This window comes from Ambystoma mexicanum, chromosome 8 (genome assembly GCF_040938575.1).
Source record: "Ambystoma mexicanum isolate Mex_15411 chromosome 8, UKY_AmexF1_1, whole genome shotgun sequence".
NCBI classification, from domain to species: Eukaryota; Metazoa; Chordata; class Amphibia; order Caudata; family Ambystomatidae; genus Ambystoma; species Ambystoma mexicanum.
In genome coordinates, this window is record NC_090929.1 from 415,972,518 (window position 1) to 415,989,757 (window position 17,240).

General features: G+C 46.5%; 1 protein-coding gene across 3 annotated transcripts in view; it reads right to left on the reverse strand.

Moving 5' to 3' along the window:
• Positions 1 to 17,240, reverse strand: part of DISP3 (dispatched RND transporter family member 3) — a 355,755-nt gene that overhangs the window by 202,109 nt on the left and 136,406 nt on the right. For all 3 annotated transcript variants that reach the window (XM_069609930.1, XM_069609931.1, XM_069609929.1), the window contains exons 7-8: positions 11,940 to 12,100; positions 10,552 to 10,691 (exon numbers count right to left, since the gene is read on the reverse strand). In XM_069609930.1, coding sequence (XP_069466031.1) covers positions 10,552 to 10,691; positions 11,940 to 12,100 — 301 coding nt within the window. The remainder of the gene's footprint in view (positions 1 to 10,551; positions 10,692 to 11,939; positions 12,101 to 17,240) is intronic.

The following is a 17,240-nucleotide window of genomic DNA, read 5'->3' on the forward strand; positions in this document are numbered from 1 at the left end:
CAGCGCTTGCGCTCCATACTCAGTTAGCAGTTATGAAATGTGCAGCACATCGAAAGATTACAGATGATATAGGGAAAGGGAATGCTTTCGCTGATCAGATAGCTAGGCAAACTGCTACCGATCTCCTTACGGAGATGTATGTTTCAAGGGAGTCTGTAAATGCTTATGCAATGGATGAGGGTGTTGGGTCTGTAGGGGATATCCAAGCTGATGCCATGTTAGAAGAATCCAAAAGGTGGGCTGAAGGCTTGGGGAAACTTGACGATGACGGGTGTTGGGTGGACATAGTAGAAGGGAAATGGCTACTCCCTGATGCATATGTCATGATGATGGTCATCATGGCCCATGGTCCTACGCATGCATGTGCCCAGAAGATGACAAAAATGTTAGAGAAAGTTTGGGTAAATGACAAAATTTCAAAAATTGCCCAGCGCTACGTCCAGGAATGCATGATTTGCCTACAACACAACGTGGGAAAGGGGACAGTAACTCCAAGGGGTAGTTTTGGGCCACCCTCTGTCCCCTTTGAAGTGATCCACTTTGACTTTATTGAAATGGAACGATGCGATAATGAGAAATATGGACTGGTGGTTATCTGTGCTTTTAGTAAATGGGTTGAGGCTTTCCCTGTTAAAGATGCTACAGCTATGACTACTGCAAAAATCATGTTAAAGGAATACTTCCCGCGGTTCGGGCTACCAAGAGTTATCTTGTCGGACAATGGTCCACATTTTGTCGCTGCTGTAATTCAGCAGATATATACGGCATTACGAATTGACAAACAGTTCCATTCGGCCAGACATGCTCAAAGCGCCGGACTAGTAGAAAGACACAACGTTATTATTAAGAACAAGCTCGCTAAGACATGTGCCGGCACCAAACTAAAATGGCCGGACGCCTTACCGATCGTGTTGTTATCCATGTGCACAACCCCTCAAACTAAGACTGGGCTCTCTCCATTTGAGGTGGTAATGGGGAGACCTGCCAATATTTGGAACCTTCCTAAATGTAACTCATTAAGAAATGTTGAAAATGTATTACTTTCAGATTATTGTAGCCAGTTGACTAAAAACCTGTATTTGATTTATCACCAAGTACGAGAAGCTTTACCTGTGCGATACGAGGGCCTGGGCCATAGCATACGGCCTGGAAGCTGGGTGCTCGTCAAATCTTTTGAGCGCTCCTCTTGCCTCGCGCCTCGCTGGCGTGGGCCATTCCAAGTCCTGTTGGTCACCCAGATAGCGGTGCGGGTCCCTGGGAGAAAGAACTGGATCCACGCATCCCACGTCAAGAAACTTCATCACCCTGTGCCACACGTTACAGAAGAAACAGAACCCCTCGCTGATACTGCAACCAACGATCCCAAAGCAGTAAGTAGCACTGATAGTGTGTCGGATAATCTCTCTGAGCCCGTGAGGCTTGGGGAAGCTGCCATTTTGTATCCACACTCTCTAAAAGTTTTGCATCTGGAAACTGCTACTTTGAATTCAGCACCTTCACTTGTTTCCGACACGTTGCTTCCAGCAGGAAGTGACAACATATTGTTTCCGGATCAATCAGTACCGGGAAAAGTAAGGTACAATCTACATCCGAGGAAATAGACTTACGGCACGGTTTTGCTGTGCATCTGATAGACTTACGGCACAGTTTGGCTGCGCATCTGAAGAAGAAAAGGATCATCGAGGGCTTGTTTTTGCCCAAATTTGAGGAACGGGATTCTGTTGGCTAGGGATGTGGAAGGACTAAGAAGTCGCTCGACCGGGAGGTCGCCAGCAACGAACTTTGGGGTATCCATTTGAAGACTACAATGCCTGCTACCGCTACCGCTCGTATGGGACTTGTAAATAAGGGGGTGACCAACCGGGACAATGGACAAAATGCCTGGGACCTGAAAATGTATTGCTGTATTTTTATAATGATATTTGGGTTTTTAATAGTCGCTGCCTTAGGATTGTGGTACCTCGAGGAAACTCATTCTTTAGAATTTTTGTTGCCTACTGAAAGTGCACCTATTGTTCCTACTCCCTTTGTACATTTGCATACTCTATCCCCTAGGGATTCTCAGCACAGACAAAGGTACCACAATAATACTCTACTGCTTATCATGAATGCTACGCGTGCCATTTTTAACAAATCTAACTGTTGGGTCTGCTCACATTTACCGGATAAGGGGCTAGGTTGGTATATTCATCCTTTACCGTTGACAACTGCTTGCTATGCTTCTCTTAGAGCACTGTTCTTTGGCCGGTGGAATGATAGCATCTCAGGGAACTTTGATGGCACCAATTTGAATACTTTTGAGAAACGTGTTTTAAATCCCCTGGGATGCTCGCTTTTCGCAAACAGGAGTAAATCGAATGTTGCTTCTATTAGGCCTTCTGATAAACTGTCTCGTCCTTTCCAATTTTGATTTCCTTTAAGATGGCTCCAATAGGCAATAAGGATGCCATGCCTCCTTCTTACACTATTAACCATAGCCCCAATTAATTTTCTTTTTGCATACAGAGGAATGGAACTCAGTCAATGGGAAATTTTCTAGGTTGTGCCAACGTTGCAAATTTGACTGGGGAAAACAGACCTTTGTATGTAGGCGGGCCTGTCTACTTTGTCTGCGGTAATGTAGCATTCCCATGGTTGCCCAGGGATTGGCAGGGAACCTGTTATTTAGGGACCCTGTTACCTGTGGTGTTTATAGCTAGTACAAGAGAAGTTTCGAAGGCTCGTCCATGCCGGGACGAGAATGGTGACACCCCAGCACAAATCTTGGGAGATATAGCTAAATCAGTTGTGCCATTTTGGGGGCAGATAGAGAATTCAGAAGATATCAGAAAACTAGCGAGAGTACTGGAGAGAACCATCAACCGGACCACGGACATGCTCCATTATATGACGATAGAACAAAAGGCGATAAGATTAGCAGCACTTCAAAACCGAATGGCATTAGATGTCATTCTGGCTGAGCGTGGTGGAGTGTGTAAATTAGTGGGGTCCGCTTGCTGTGTTTTCGTACCAGATTTCTCCCCAACTATCTTCAAGGCAATACAGAATCTGCACATCCTTAGTTCCGAAGTGCACGTTCCTGAGGGAAACTGGAATCTAAGCGCTTGGTTCTGGGACTTCTTGCGATCTTGGGGTTGGAAGGTACTTTCGGACTTGCTAATTATTTTGGCAATCCTGTTGTTTCTTTGTTGCTGTATTCAGTGTCTGCCTGGTATGTGTTCGATGCTAGGGGGATGTTGCACACAAGCAATAGGTTCGATAGGACATAAAGTGTATGCCCCGGATAAAACTTCCAAAGAATATGTGTTGAAAGATATTTTAGCAAATGACCTAATGGCAATAGATATTTCCGATAGTGATTCAGGGTGCATGGACGATGATGCATGGAGTTCTTTGCAAGGAGAGCCAAAGTAGTTTTTAGCACTTGGCATAGGCCAAAAAGAGGGTTTGTCAAAAGAGAAATCATATTGTGCCTCCTATTGCAATAAATATATGAATATTGGCCTACACCAAGCTGCTCGAAAGTCGCTTGCGAAAGAATCCGTGTTGCAAGGTCCTGACCTTAAATCAATGTAAGCCGCCATTTTAGACCAAACCGCCATTTTAGCATTCACTTTGTAAAAGTCACCCTGTGAGTTAAAATGGTGGACGATGTCATTCCAGAATACAACATGGCCGTCTTGACCTCTGTACATAGCTAATATGTAACTTGCCTGCAGGCCACTTGTTGAGGTCGTGAACTGAGATCTTGTCATTCGTTGACCTGTGTGTAAAAGGATTACTCGTGTAATGAAATTAATCCACGAGCATATGTTGAAACAATGTATTCAAATACTGAACATAGAACATCTGTTTAACTACATTGTATTAATGTTTGAGAAGGCCTGCATGGAAAATCTTAGAATACACCGTTATTGCACAGGCTTGTTGATACATGTATTAAAGGCAAACCAGTTATATGCGGTTGTTCGAGACTTGGTACGAACCCTGGATCAGTGATGTATTAAATGGAATATTAACCCGAAGTGGGGCTGGACATCGTGCCCACCAAGTGTATAAAAAACGAATGCATTCTAATGTACAAGCTCTGTCACTGAACACACTGAACCACGCTGGAGTTCGTTGTGTTGTACTGAGGGGCAATAGCAATCTGATTTTGCTCGGTTTTTGTAACTGGATTCAGTATAAAATAAAGTACTTTGTATGTTTTTTTGTAACACGTGTTCGGTGTATTTCCTTTTGGGGTACTCAGCCTTGATATTTTGATTTTGTTTTCACAATCCTTCAAGGGAGTCAGAATCGGGCCTATGCTAGCTCAATGCCTGCCACAATGAAAAGATCGGGGGCACGAAGTTTCCAGAGCAGCTGCTCCCAGTTGAGCATAAACGTTCTCTCATCGAGATGATGTCACACTCCCTGGGACTCATTCCAACCCTCCAAACCAAGCAAAGACTACATACTGGGCCTCATTCCGAGATTGGAGGTAGCCATGGCGCTATTTGCACCATGGCTGCCTCCAATACCGGGACCGGCACTGGTCTTGTTCAATGGGGACTTAATGGTGCAGTCCGACCCTGGCGGGACCGGTAAGTCCCCATTGAACAAACCATTCCCCATTCCCATTTGAGCCCCCACAGGGCTCAATGGGAATGAGGAGGGCGCTAATAACGGGCTCGCGACTTGCAAGCCCGTTATTAGCGCCCTGGTCCCTTAGCGTATGGTCCCCGCCAAGAGACCTTGGAATAGGACAGTGAGGGATTACCGGCACCGGTCTCCTTACCGGTGCCGGTATCCCTTACCACCAAAGTCGTAATGACCCTCATTGACTTCATTGGGATCAGTCCATCTGGCTTAACCTGCCCACGCGGAGAGGGATGCATGAAGGTGAGGGCAGGTGGCCTCTTGTGACAACCTGATCTGTAATTTGATGGGGACAAAATATAACTGGCCACACCTTGTACCCAAAAACCCAGACAATCATATTCTTCCACGAGCCACCCTAACAAAAGGGGACAGTGTGGGGGGGGGGCACTTTATATAATTCTGGTCGGGGGGCAGCATAAAAAGGTTTGAAGACTACTCGATTTATGGGTATAACACAGAGAGTGGAAGAAGCGCATGTGACTTCTTAGCTGTTCATGTCCCCGCAACTGACTTTTTAAGAGCTCCTATGTGCAATGCACGGCACAAACTCCAGCAAATATGGGACAGTTATGGGTCGTGTCCACTGTTAGCACTCGAAGGACATCCACCGCATCTTTACTGCCTGTCTGATCCCTGAATCTGCCAAGGATGCAGACTTAGGTGATCCTGGATTCTGATCAAGTCCTCTATTTCAAGAGCCCGTGGGCCACTCAGATCTCTTTCCTTAAATGGAATTACTTGTTTTGCTACAGTCACAACCTGTGACTGCCATTGGTGATGGTGGGTGTGTGCATTTATTAGTTAGGGTTGATGAGCTATTAGCCAAGTGTAGAACAGCTGTATAAATGATAACCCTAAACCTACTGCCAAATGCCACGAACATCCAAGGGGCAGGAAAGATAATGCATCCACATGCACTTATGTAACATTCTACTATTATCCCATGAGGAATACTTGGCTACTTGCAGCACTATGTTTATTTATATATTTATATTAATGCACAGGAACGAACAATGCTCCTTTGATCACAAAAAAATGTACAATACACAAGAAATCAGATTTGATGGGAAGCAGTGAGCTTCTTACAATGGGGTGAATTGAAGTGACATTCGGACCAGGTTGTGGAGGGGAGTAAATGGAACAGTCACCGGGGACAATACATGTGTCACATAGATTAAGGACAATGAACATTGGAAATTTTTCATTGCAGCTAGGCGGTACGGCCAGCTCTGTTAGGGATGTGACCGTGGTGGGTGAAGTGCTGAAGGGGAGGTAGAGAAAGTGTGGGAAAGGGGCAATGTTAGTGGCGAGGGGAAAATGTTTGCTTGAAGGCAGAACAGAGGTAGATTAAGAAGTTAACTCCAGGGTGAGGAGGTAGTCTTTTAATTTGGTGTTGAACAAATCGGGGTGGTTTGTTTCTCGGATGTCAGGGGGAAGAGAATTCCATGCAAGTGGAATGAGGTTCTGCAGTAGACGATATTGCTGTGCTCAGTGTGACTTCATCCCATATTTAAACGTTTTTCTGAAGCGTTCAAGAGGATATCCAGAGCTGGCCTCACTAAAAAAGTGTTGAAACATGCCCCTTTGGGTACCTGGAGGTTGAGTGCCATTGGTATCATGTGCCTATGGTCAGATTAAAGCTCCGGAAAGTCAAAATAAAAGCTTTTTTTTAAAAAGAAAAAATATTTGAACTTTACTCAGTTACAACTAAGTTTTGTCAAAGGTTCACATCGTCCAGATCGTCTTGCTGTAAAAAGACAGACGAAACCATCGAAGTTCGAAAACCTCACCCCAGCTGGCCTGGCCAAAACAATTTTCTTGGGTCTTCTTTGTTTTGCCGTTTTTTGAATCTCACAGCGTTCTCATCATCGGACCGAGTGCGGGTTATCAACTCGAATGCAAGTTCAATAAGTCTGGCTAGAGCTTGAGTCCATCTCGTGTTCTCACCAGAAATTAATCTCTTCCACAGCTCGTCTGTTTCGAAAATCTAGAGGTTTTCCGCCAGCGGGGGGAGGTAGATGTTTCTGTTTTTCTTTGTGGTTTCACACTCCGTCACAAGGTGCTTCAACGTTTCGATGGCTGAGTCCTTTTTACATAGGCGACATCGCTTTTAGGATAAGTCGCCTCTGATTGTTAAGATCTCTCTTGTTGGCATCAGGTTGAATCTTGCTCTCATGATCGTACTTCTCAGTTTCTTATCCGGAAACTTGGCACAATACTTCAAGGGTTGTTTCGCCTTGTTAAATGTTGGAGGCAGGTGGCTTAGCAGTTTGTACCCCGCTGCTTTCTCTGTGGTCCAGATCCAATCCATTTCTTCCATTTTCCTTTTAATGCAATCAGGGTTTTCTTTAAGGTCTTCTTCAGAGCATTCAATTTTTGCCAGATCGTCCTTTCTAGCTTGTACCCAATTCTTCAGAGCCACACATTTGCCTGTTTCCATTTCGTCACGTAAGATATTAAAGATGGGTAGCGTTTCCGACATGATGGTTCTCCTGTATAGACGCATAGCACTTTGGTCTATCGTTGATGCCAAAGAGACAAGCCCCAGCTCTCTTCTGATGGCCGGGATAGCCGATGATTTGAGCTTCTCACTAGAACCCTGTCTTTATTCTGTACTTTGGACGTTGCCTGATTATCATAGCAGCAGCTCTGCCAGGACTGCTGAAAAAGCACCAACCAAAGAGTCTGGCATCACATCCTGGATATCACCTGTAGGAATGCTCGCAAGCAGCTGAAGGAGGCCCTGTATTAAGTCCTCCCTTTGGCAACGCCTAGGCGAGCCATACACAGTGCCGGATGAAGCCTCTGAAACCACAGTAGGTGAGATCCATGTGTATACCAAGTGACAAGAGCAACCGATTGAGCTTTCTTATTGAGGGGCTTTGAGTCTTAAGATATAGCAAAAGCTCTCCACCCAAAGCAATCAACCAGAAATTCGGGGCGTGGGTTCATGGTGCAAATGGACCACAACTCACTGAGTTTGGACCTAACAGGAGTATTCAGTTTCGCAACTGTGCTTCGAATCTCCAGAGCTGCAAGATGGCAGTGGTTCATCCTCTTGGAGCCCAAAATGTGGATGCCTTGTCTGGGAGGATGCATACACACTAGGTCCACACACCCTCTACCCACACTGCATGAAAATGGGTGATCCGCTTCTCACTGTTTCCTCCCCTGGTTGCGTGTAGATCCCTTGCTACCAGACTCTCAGCCCTCCCGCGGTCCTGTGAGCTTCTCACTCCCTTGTTTTTCTGCTTCTCCCACCGTGTTCTTCCCCCTATGATTGATAAGAGCTCCATTGCTTCCCCAAGCTAGGTCTGTGCTCAATAAATACCCTAATAATAATAACAACAACAACAACAACAATAATAATAATAATAATAATAATAATAATAATAATAATAATAATAATAATAAAAGTTCCCCTCGGATATGAGAAGACTCTCTGCCATTTAGTCTTGGATCACATACATACGCAGCATCAAGTATCATATTACAATACTGGCATGACAAGGATCTGCTCTGTGTTTATGGGGTCAAGTTTCTTTTGTGGGGACGTCTGCAAATATGCAAAACAAGCCAAATCATGTACCATATTAATGTATAAATAAGAATCTATGAATATTATGACAGGAGAGACAGTACCTGCTAAAACCCAGGAGATTGATTTAAACCTTTAGCACACCTGCCGTAAAGGATGTGATGGCCCTTTACTGAAGGCGCTGCCTTCAAAGAGTCAGTGGAACCGTTCTAGTGGGCAAATATCCAGACGCAACGGCAAAGCAGGATGACAGAATGCAAAGGGGTAAAGTCTACAGCTGGAGGTCAAGAAGTGCTTCCAAAGTAGGCATGGGCATGAAGCCCCCCAAGGCTCTGGGCAGGCTATATGCATTTCTACTGCTCGTTTTCACAAGCCCAGACCAAACACCAACTAGCGAGCATCATCTTCGTTAAAACACTGAGGGCCTTATTACGGCTTTGGCGGTAGCGATACAGCCGCTATTGGCGGCATGGCTGCCACCAAAACCGGGTCTGGGTTTCCAGAATGGGGAATTACCGGGCCTTTCCGAGTTTGGAGGGCCCAGTAACTCCTCCCTCTGGGAACCCGGGGCCGGACCTTCCCCATTCCCATTCAAGCCCCCATAGGACTAAATGGGAATGGGAGAGGGAGCTAACAACGGTCCGATTATGACCAGCCCATTGTTAGCTCCCTGGTCCCCTCGCGGGACCCGGTAATGATGCCTGGTTTTACCAGGCGTCCTTACCGGATCCTGCAAGGGGACCTCGTAATTTTGTGTAATGGGTTTAACGGGTCCGCCTCCATTAGCGGAGCCCGATAACCCATTACGCAAAAGTCGTAATGAGGCCCTAAGACTTGTGTTTTTGAAGTCCAAGTGCCAGCTTGAGGCTGGCATCCACTTTGGTACTCATGCCTCGATCTATGTAGATACGTGATCACTGCTTCTCCTGGATCTCAGATGCTCACTTCGAAGGCAGGACATGAAGGCATGCCTCTACAGTCAGGTGCAAATATTCTTCCAAAGACAAACAATACTTCTGGTATGTGTCCCTAATCTCCAACCGTAATGTTTGGAAATAGTGACAATAAGCATTTCATTTAAGGCAACATTGTTATCTTTCTGGTCGCATACTGGTTTGAATGTACTTGCCCCCCTAACCCCCATGTCCTCCGTCCTCCCAATGGCCAGTACTTCCACACTCCTCTTCTGGGGCCTTATGGACCAGGAAGCAGGGATCACACTCCTACTCCTAAGCTTCTACCTACTGACACCGTTGTATACTCATGGCAGAGGCCGTTGTATACTCATGGCAGAGGCTGTATACGTATTTCAGGCACTGATGCCCAGTCCATGCACTGATTCATGAATTGAGCTTGTTCCTTCTCTGACCACTTTGTGTGGGATATCCATGGGCTCTGGGCCAGGACAAGTGAGTGCCAACAGCCTCTGTAGTTTCCCAGACTCCAAGGCACTCCTGCTTGACTGTGTGCATCGCTCTGAGCCAGAGCCCCTTCCCATGTAGCCCTAATGGAGGGAGCACACAGCATAGCTATTAGGTATGGGGGCTCTGTCCAAGGCATGCTACATCACAAATAGTTCCTATAAGCAGAAGCCTAATGTACTGAATTACAAACCAACTATTGAGTCACATGTTCAGTGTTGATGGTGTGCAGGGGACGGGAGTGTCCAACACTTAAGGACACTATTCTTGTTTCTGTTTTAGTAACAGCTTCTTTTGCCAGAGCTTTAATTTAACCCCAGCGCCTCAAATCCCCTTTAAAAGACCCCATCGTCTTCTTGAAAGTCATAAACTAACCGTATTTAAATAGGCGTGCGTACCATATTAGTCTGGCGAAGCATGTGCTGTGCATAATTATGTATGGATGGCACTCACACTTATACTTTAAGACCAGCCCTGCAATTTGTATTCGTAGAACTGCTTTTCACTCCATCTGACGTGCTGTGAGCCCATGAGTAATGGTAACATAGGCTGTGCTGTTGTTTGTCCATACAAAGGGCCAGATGGCCTTGCAATGCAGCTCCTATCTGGGCGAATATGACTAGCATCACATCCCTTCCCCAGCAGTGGCACTGCAGTGAACCACTCAGATGTGGACTCTGAAAGCAGATGGATTCCTGAAAGAAGCAGCGCCAAACCAAACCCCCCTTCAAGGGTTGGCAGAAAAGGGTACAATCCACCAATCCCAGTAGATATGTTCCCCCCTGCATGCCCCTGAGGAGGGCCTATGATCCTCTCACACACACCTCTGCAATGCCATTTTAAACACTTATAGACACACGCGCATGTGGTCGCACACACACCGACCCACACACACCGACCCACACACTCATAATGACAGAATGGCCTGATCCTTTGATCATGTCTCACCTTGTCTGGCAGGCAAACTCCACTGGCACAATGTAGATGCTCCAGATCCCCAAAGCAGCGGGCATTATGAAGAGTACAGCGACCCAGCAGCAGGAGACAATGAGTGACATGAAGAGTCCAAAGTCATGGACAGCCGGAATCTGCAGAACCAGAGAAATGCAGTCAGAATGCAAGCGTCTATGAGGTGCTTCTTTAGCACCCTTGCAGACAGATGACACAAGACCCCTCACTGGAGATACGCTGTCAACCTGTAACGATTCAATATACGAGGCTCGCGACGTAACACATCCAAGGGTGTGGACACACTCTCCACGTCTCATTGCCTGCGACTAGACCCATCATATCATAGTAGAGATTTACTACACAGGACCCATGTTCCAAGATTATAGATCTACTATGCATGACTAGGGGCCTACAACTAGAGGTCCATTACCTATTAGTAGAGACCGGCTATCCATGACTAGGGATCCATGCCAGAGTACCATTATTTAACACTGAGGTTCCAGTATCTATGACTCTCCATCATTATAGACCAGAATCTATAACAAGAAAAGTTATCCCCAACCACTAGAAACCCACAATCCTCAACTTCAGACCCACTATCAATAACTAAAGAGCCACTTTGCATGACCACTAGTATCTATGATTAGAAATCCACTAGAAGGATTAAAACCCCTCTATTCACGACTAAGTGCGACCCTTGGCTACCACTATCACACTATCCATTCAATTGGGAAACCAGCTTTTCTGGATTTGAACAATGGGGCTCATCACAAGTTTGGCAGTAATTCCACCAAATTACCACCAATCCCGATTGCCATTACCACCACTTGTTCCCGTGGGGTTATCACAAGATTATATATGATGGCAACTCCCCATTTTTGGAGTTCATAGGACAATGTGGGGATGGTTTTCAGCAGATTACCACGTAGTAAATATTATCATTTGGCGGTGTGGGAAAAATGTTGGTACTTCCGTTACCTCCCCTTACCGCAATTTTCCTCCTGCATCGCCAAGCTTGTAATGAGGCCCAATGCCTCTTTCCATTTCCCTGATGGGTTATGGCACCACTTCCATTGCTACAAATTGTGCCAGGATCCCTCCCATATTTTCGAGGGGCAGTGCCAACACGGATATATTTTTAACGGGTAGTACTATCTCCCCAATTTATTCAAGGGGCACCATTTCTAGCACTGCATACGGAGTGTCATCCCTATTATTTCCCCTGTTGTTTACCATGATTTGCAGCACATGTATCAGCTTGCATACACCCCATTCCCTGAGTGGGAAGTGCTGCACCCAATCTCCTTTATGTGTTGTGCCCACACTCAGAGCACTTGTGTTTCTCTGTCAGTATTAGAGGGTGCCATGCATGCACATTTCCATACCTGGGATAGGATGTTTGCGGCGTACGCGGCAGCAGTGGTGAAGGAGGTGAAGAATGTGGCCTTCCCAGCAGTCTGAACTGTGTAGATCATCCGTGCTTGTGGTTCCCTCAGGTGGGTGGCCTGCCGGTAAGTGTTAATGAATACAAAGACATCGTCCACACCTGCCAGAAGCAAATGAGCCCAGTCAACAATAAAGAAGTGCTGCCTTGGAGAATCAAGCAAACGTGAGGAAAGTCGCCAGACACTTCTGGCACTCAGAGCCACACAACAATCACAAGGTGATGCCAGATTTGGTGAAGTGCTTACTGGCCATGGAACTGTTGACTAAGCAAGGTCCTATCCTGCGGGTTATCCAACCCAGTCCTAGCCTGCTGTAGTACCAAAATTAGGTAATGTTCTGCTATTTCACAAGTGACACGCTTTCCTGCTGTCTGAAGTCATGGGTTTTGTCCTTCTATGTGACCCCAGAGGACATATTTTACTGTGTTAATTAAGTGGGGTCAACCCTGCTACGTTACCCAAGGCCATAGCCTTCAGAATTAACCATGTGAAGTATTTACACCCTTTGTTAATCAGGAGGCACCATTTCCTGTTGGGCTGTTCAAGAGATGTCATTTCCGGTTGTGTGTTACTGTCACATCCTGTTCTGTTTACGAAGAGATCAAGGCTCACTGTGTGACTTGAGAGAGTCCATGGGCCCTCATTCCGAGTTTGGAGGCAGCCATGGCGCTATTAGTGCCATGGCTGCCTCCAAAATCGGTCCGACTCCGGTCTGGTGAAGGGAGTAATTACCGGTCCAGTCCGAGGTCGGCGGGACCGGTAATTCCCCATTCACCAGAGCCATTCCCCATTCCCATTTGAGCCCCCATAGGGCTCAATGGAAAGGGGGAAGGCGGCAATAACGGTACCGCAAATTGCGTTACCGTTATTGACCCCGGTATCCCTTTGCGGGTCACGTCCATAACGCCTGGTAAAACCAGGCGTTAAGGGAGGACCCGCAAAGGAACCTCGGAATAGGGCGCAAACGGATTACCGGCACCGGTGTCATTACCGGCGCCCAGTATCCCTTTGCGCCCAGGTCGTAATGACCCCCCATGTCCTATTGTGGCACCACATTAACACCATTTCCTGCTGTGTTAACAAGTGAGTTAATTTCTTGATGTGTGACCCGGGAGGTCATAGCGTGTTGTGTTCCTCAAGTGATGTCGTTTCCTTAGGTGGTACCGATCTGAGTTCAGTCTTTGCTGTGTGATGTAAGTAAGGTGGTGTTATCCAACAAGGTAATTTCGATTTTCCTGCTATGTTATTCAAGAGACCCAACCTCTCACTGTGTTGTAATGTAATTTCACATTGTTGGATCCTAGAGGTCATGCCCTGTTTTTTGACATATAGCGGCATCCCTGGCAGTGTTTTCTTGGTGACACCATTCCCTGCTGTCTTATCCAGGTGAGTGCATTTATCGTCAGTAGCCTAAGTATGGGAAAATCCTGGTGTGTTGCCAAATGAGAACCTTTCCCGCTGTGTTACCCAAGTGTGCCAATTCCTGTTGCATTACCCGAATGAAGTCGCTTAGTGCACGTCACTCAGTGCAGTGAGCCCATGTCCCACACCCTCCAGACGTGTGGGACGTCCACATCACAGCACAGTTTGGAGACCAGAGCATTTTTCTGCAGCAGCCATAAAACAAATCAAACATTAAGGTAAGACGGTTGCATGCAGACCCTTCTGCATGTGCTCAGTACCCGCCCCCACCTACTTACCTACCCCACTTCTTTTCCACTCTGCCCATGCACAGGAATGGAGGGCCTGTTGCAGAGAAGGGCACATAGGAGGGTGGGTTGCCTGGAGATACGGAGGCGTGGACTACCAGTACGAGAGTAAATACCGTGAAAAGCATGCACATACCTGCACATCCTACCTCCCTTCCACCTCATTGTTGGGATAGATTATTCAGGAATTCCCAGGAAAAGAGAGGGGGAACTTGCCCAAACACAAAGAATCAACCAATCAGGTTGGACAAACCATGCGTACACTGCGAAATGGCGATAGAAGGCATGCGTCAGTGATGTCGCTGCCCTGCAGATGGCATCCAGAGGTATATGACATTGCAACACCACTGAAGCCACGTTGGCTCTGACAGCATGACAGCATGAGTTGCGTCTTAGAAGATGGAGACAGACCACTAACCATAGCATTCACGGATGCATGAAGCACAGGCTCCTCGGCCAAAGCTGGATCTGGAAAAACCTTCAACAACACAATTTTCTCAATTAGGTCAAAAGTCCTTAGACTAAAGGAAGGGCGCATCCGAAGCATACCTTATTCTGACTGAAACATTGTGCAGGGTTCCCGAGCCAAAAGCACTTGTAACTCCCTGAAACATTACATAATGCTCATAGTTTGGGATAATGGGGTGGCACCTGGGGTGGCCAATCAGATTCCTGGGGTAGCACGTGCCGCTGGTGTGAATGGTTTGAATGCAGAAAGCGAGACATCAAAACATTGAAATCCCATGAAGGGTGTGGCCTCACAGAATGAGGGAACAACAGAAGTCCCTGGAACTGCCTCTCAACCACCTGATTTCCAAGGAAATTGTGGAGGCTACGATTGCTGACAGATACCCCCTGCAGGATTCCACTTTGCCCGAATGGGCTAGTTGTGAAATATAAGATTGTGATTCCAGGAACACTACAGTGAGTCCACCTTCCCATTCAGTGCCCAGCGGCTGGGTTTATAGTGAATATGTCGAATGCCATTTTTTCGAATGCCATTTTTTCGAGAAAAAAAATGCCGAAAAAAATTATTTCGAATTTTTAATTAATTTATTTTTTTTAATGGGGGGTTCTCCCACAACCCCCTGTTTTTTTTTATTTGCACTTTATTTTTACTAGCTAAACCAAAAAAAAACATACAAATAAAAAAAACAGATTTGAAATTTTTTTTTAGGCATAATATTTTTCGACGAAATGGCATTCGAAAAAATCTTTTCGACATTTTAACTGGATACCTAGCAAACTGACATTCAACCACTTGAATCCCAGAGAGCTGCTCGAATGTTCTGAAGGTTCACATTGGAGAGACTCATGTGACCCAAGGAGGCGAATTAACACTGACTTCCACAGTGCTAACACGTTCGAGAACCAGAAGAAGCTGGGCCAGACTGGTGCAACCAGAACCCTGAAACATCTCATGTTCCATTTGAACTTGTGCAGCACTTTTTCAATCAGTGGGAGCAGAATGCCATAACACAGAAGGATGTTCCAGGGGAGCAACACGTTTTTTCCAAGCGGCCAAGGGTCCAGGCCCATCAACGAGGCCAACATACAATACATTGGTTTGTCCTCTGTGAAAAAGAGATTGGAATGCAAACATCCCCTGTGACAAATCAACTTCCGGGGCACCAGTGGTCCAGGGAAGAATATCGGGTTCTAAACAATCAATTAGCCCCATGCCTCTAGTAAACCAGCAGGGATCCAACCAGATTGGAAACACAAGCAAATTATAAACCTTGTCTAATTTTGGGAATGTGGACGTCGGGCAGGTTTTTCACTGGAAGGTCGTGAATCGTTGGTTAGTTGCAACTCAAAGAAAAATACAATTATTATCCAATGATAATAGGGACTGTCAGGTCAAGCTTGTATACAAATATCTTCTTTATAATTATTATTATAACAGACTACGAAATGCAACCCACCCTGTAAAGGAATGAAGAGGACAGACAGTTTCAAAGAAGGAAAACAGATGCACTCTGTATACTGACAGGAGGGTAGTTGGTATAGTAATTAATCACAATAGTTCTAGAATACTTGGTTTCAGCGCAAAGGGAGCAATGGGTCATAAAATGTCACTAGGGGCCTTCGGAAAAGGATCAGCGGACAGAACCACAATGCTTGTAGAAGTGGTCAAGTCAGTTTCAGGGAGCTTTGCAGCTCCGGCGACAGAGTTCAAGATGGGAGACAGCTGCGGGTATGAAGCAGCCGGCAGTTCGGCGAGCGAGACTGGACGGGCAGCTGCAGGAGTCAGGAATCATTGTCTCAGTGCTCGTTGGTGGGTCTGAAGCACTGGTCGAGGAGTCTCGGATGGCATTAGTGACTGCAGCGCGACAACAGTCAGTGGTGCAGTCGGTTGCAGCTCTTGGAGCTCCACTGGCTCGAAAATATCCTTTAAGGCGGACGCTGGTTGATGCTTGTCGATCCACTACTCCTAGCTTCTTCACTGGGCTTGTGTTGTCCGTTAAGGTGGATGGCCCACAGCTGAGGAGACTGTTGCAGGCAACCGCCTTGTCCTGGGTTTGGTTCAGAAACTCTCTGGCACTTCCCATCTAGGAAGCTTGCTGCAGACCCTAGCAGGGCATGCTGTCTACTGGCTGGGTATCGGTTCTGGAGCTGCTAGAGGGTCCTCTGGATTCAGTATCTCGATCTGTTCCCTGGGAGATGTTTAAGGGAGGGATCTTGCTCCCTTCTTGGATGTCCTGGCCTTCCTTCACTGGCAGATGATATAAGGCAGTCTGTACCTTCAGCCAAGGTCCAATGCTGAGTTCTTCTCGTTACCTCTTGCAAAGTCTTCAGATGATCTGCCCAAAAGACGGGCTCAACAATCTCCTGTATGCATAAGGTCATAACCAGAACGCTTTGCAACAGAAAACGAAAAGGGATAAAAACATGTAATACTAAGGGCCTCATTACACGGTAGGCGGAGAACCAGGGTGCTATTAGCGCCATGGTTCATGCCGGTAAAATACCGGCACCGCCTTGGTGGCAAGGGGAATTACCACCCCATTCCAAGGTTGGCGGGGCAGTAATTCCCCCTTCCACCATTGCCCTTCCCCATTCCCATTTTTGCCCCATAGGGCTCTATGGGAATGGGGAAGGCGCTAATTACGGTACCGCAAATTGCGGTACCGTAATTAGCTCCACTGGTCCCTTTGCGGGTTGATTTTTAATGCCTGCAAAAAGCAGGCGTTAAATTCCCCAACCCGCAAAGGGACCTTGTAGTAAGGCGGTAAGGATTTACCGGTACTGGTAAAATACCGGTACCGGTAAACCCTTACCGCCTACCGTGCAATGAGGCCCTAAGTATCACCCATCTTCCTGTCTATTGTGGATCAAAGGATCGCTCTAGTTCATGGAGCTCTCTGTGGTTCTTGACAAAAGCGGCAGGTCTCCCTTGAAACTGCGGTGAGAACAGACTTTCTGTCTCCATCAATCCACATACTTGTACTTTCTGAACAGGTTCCAGCTTCTGGGGGGTTGTCTACTGTAAACACACAGTCTCAGACATGACAGGTCACTGCCCTTGATA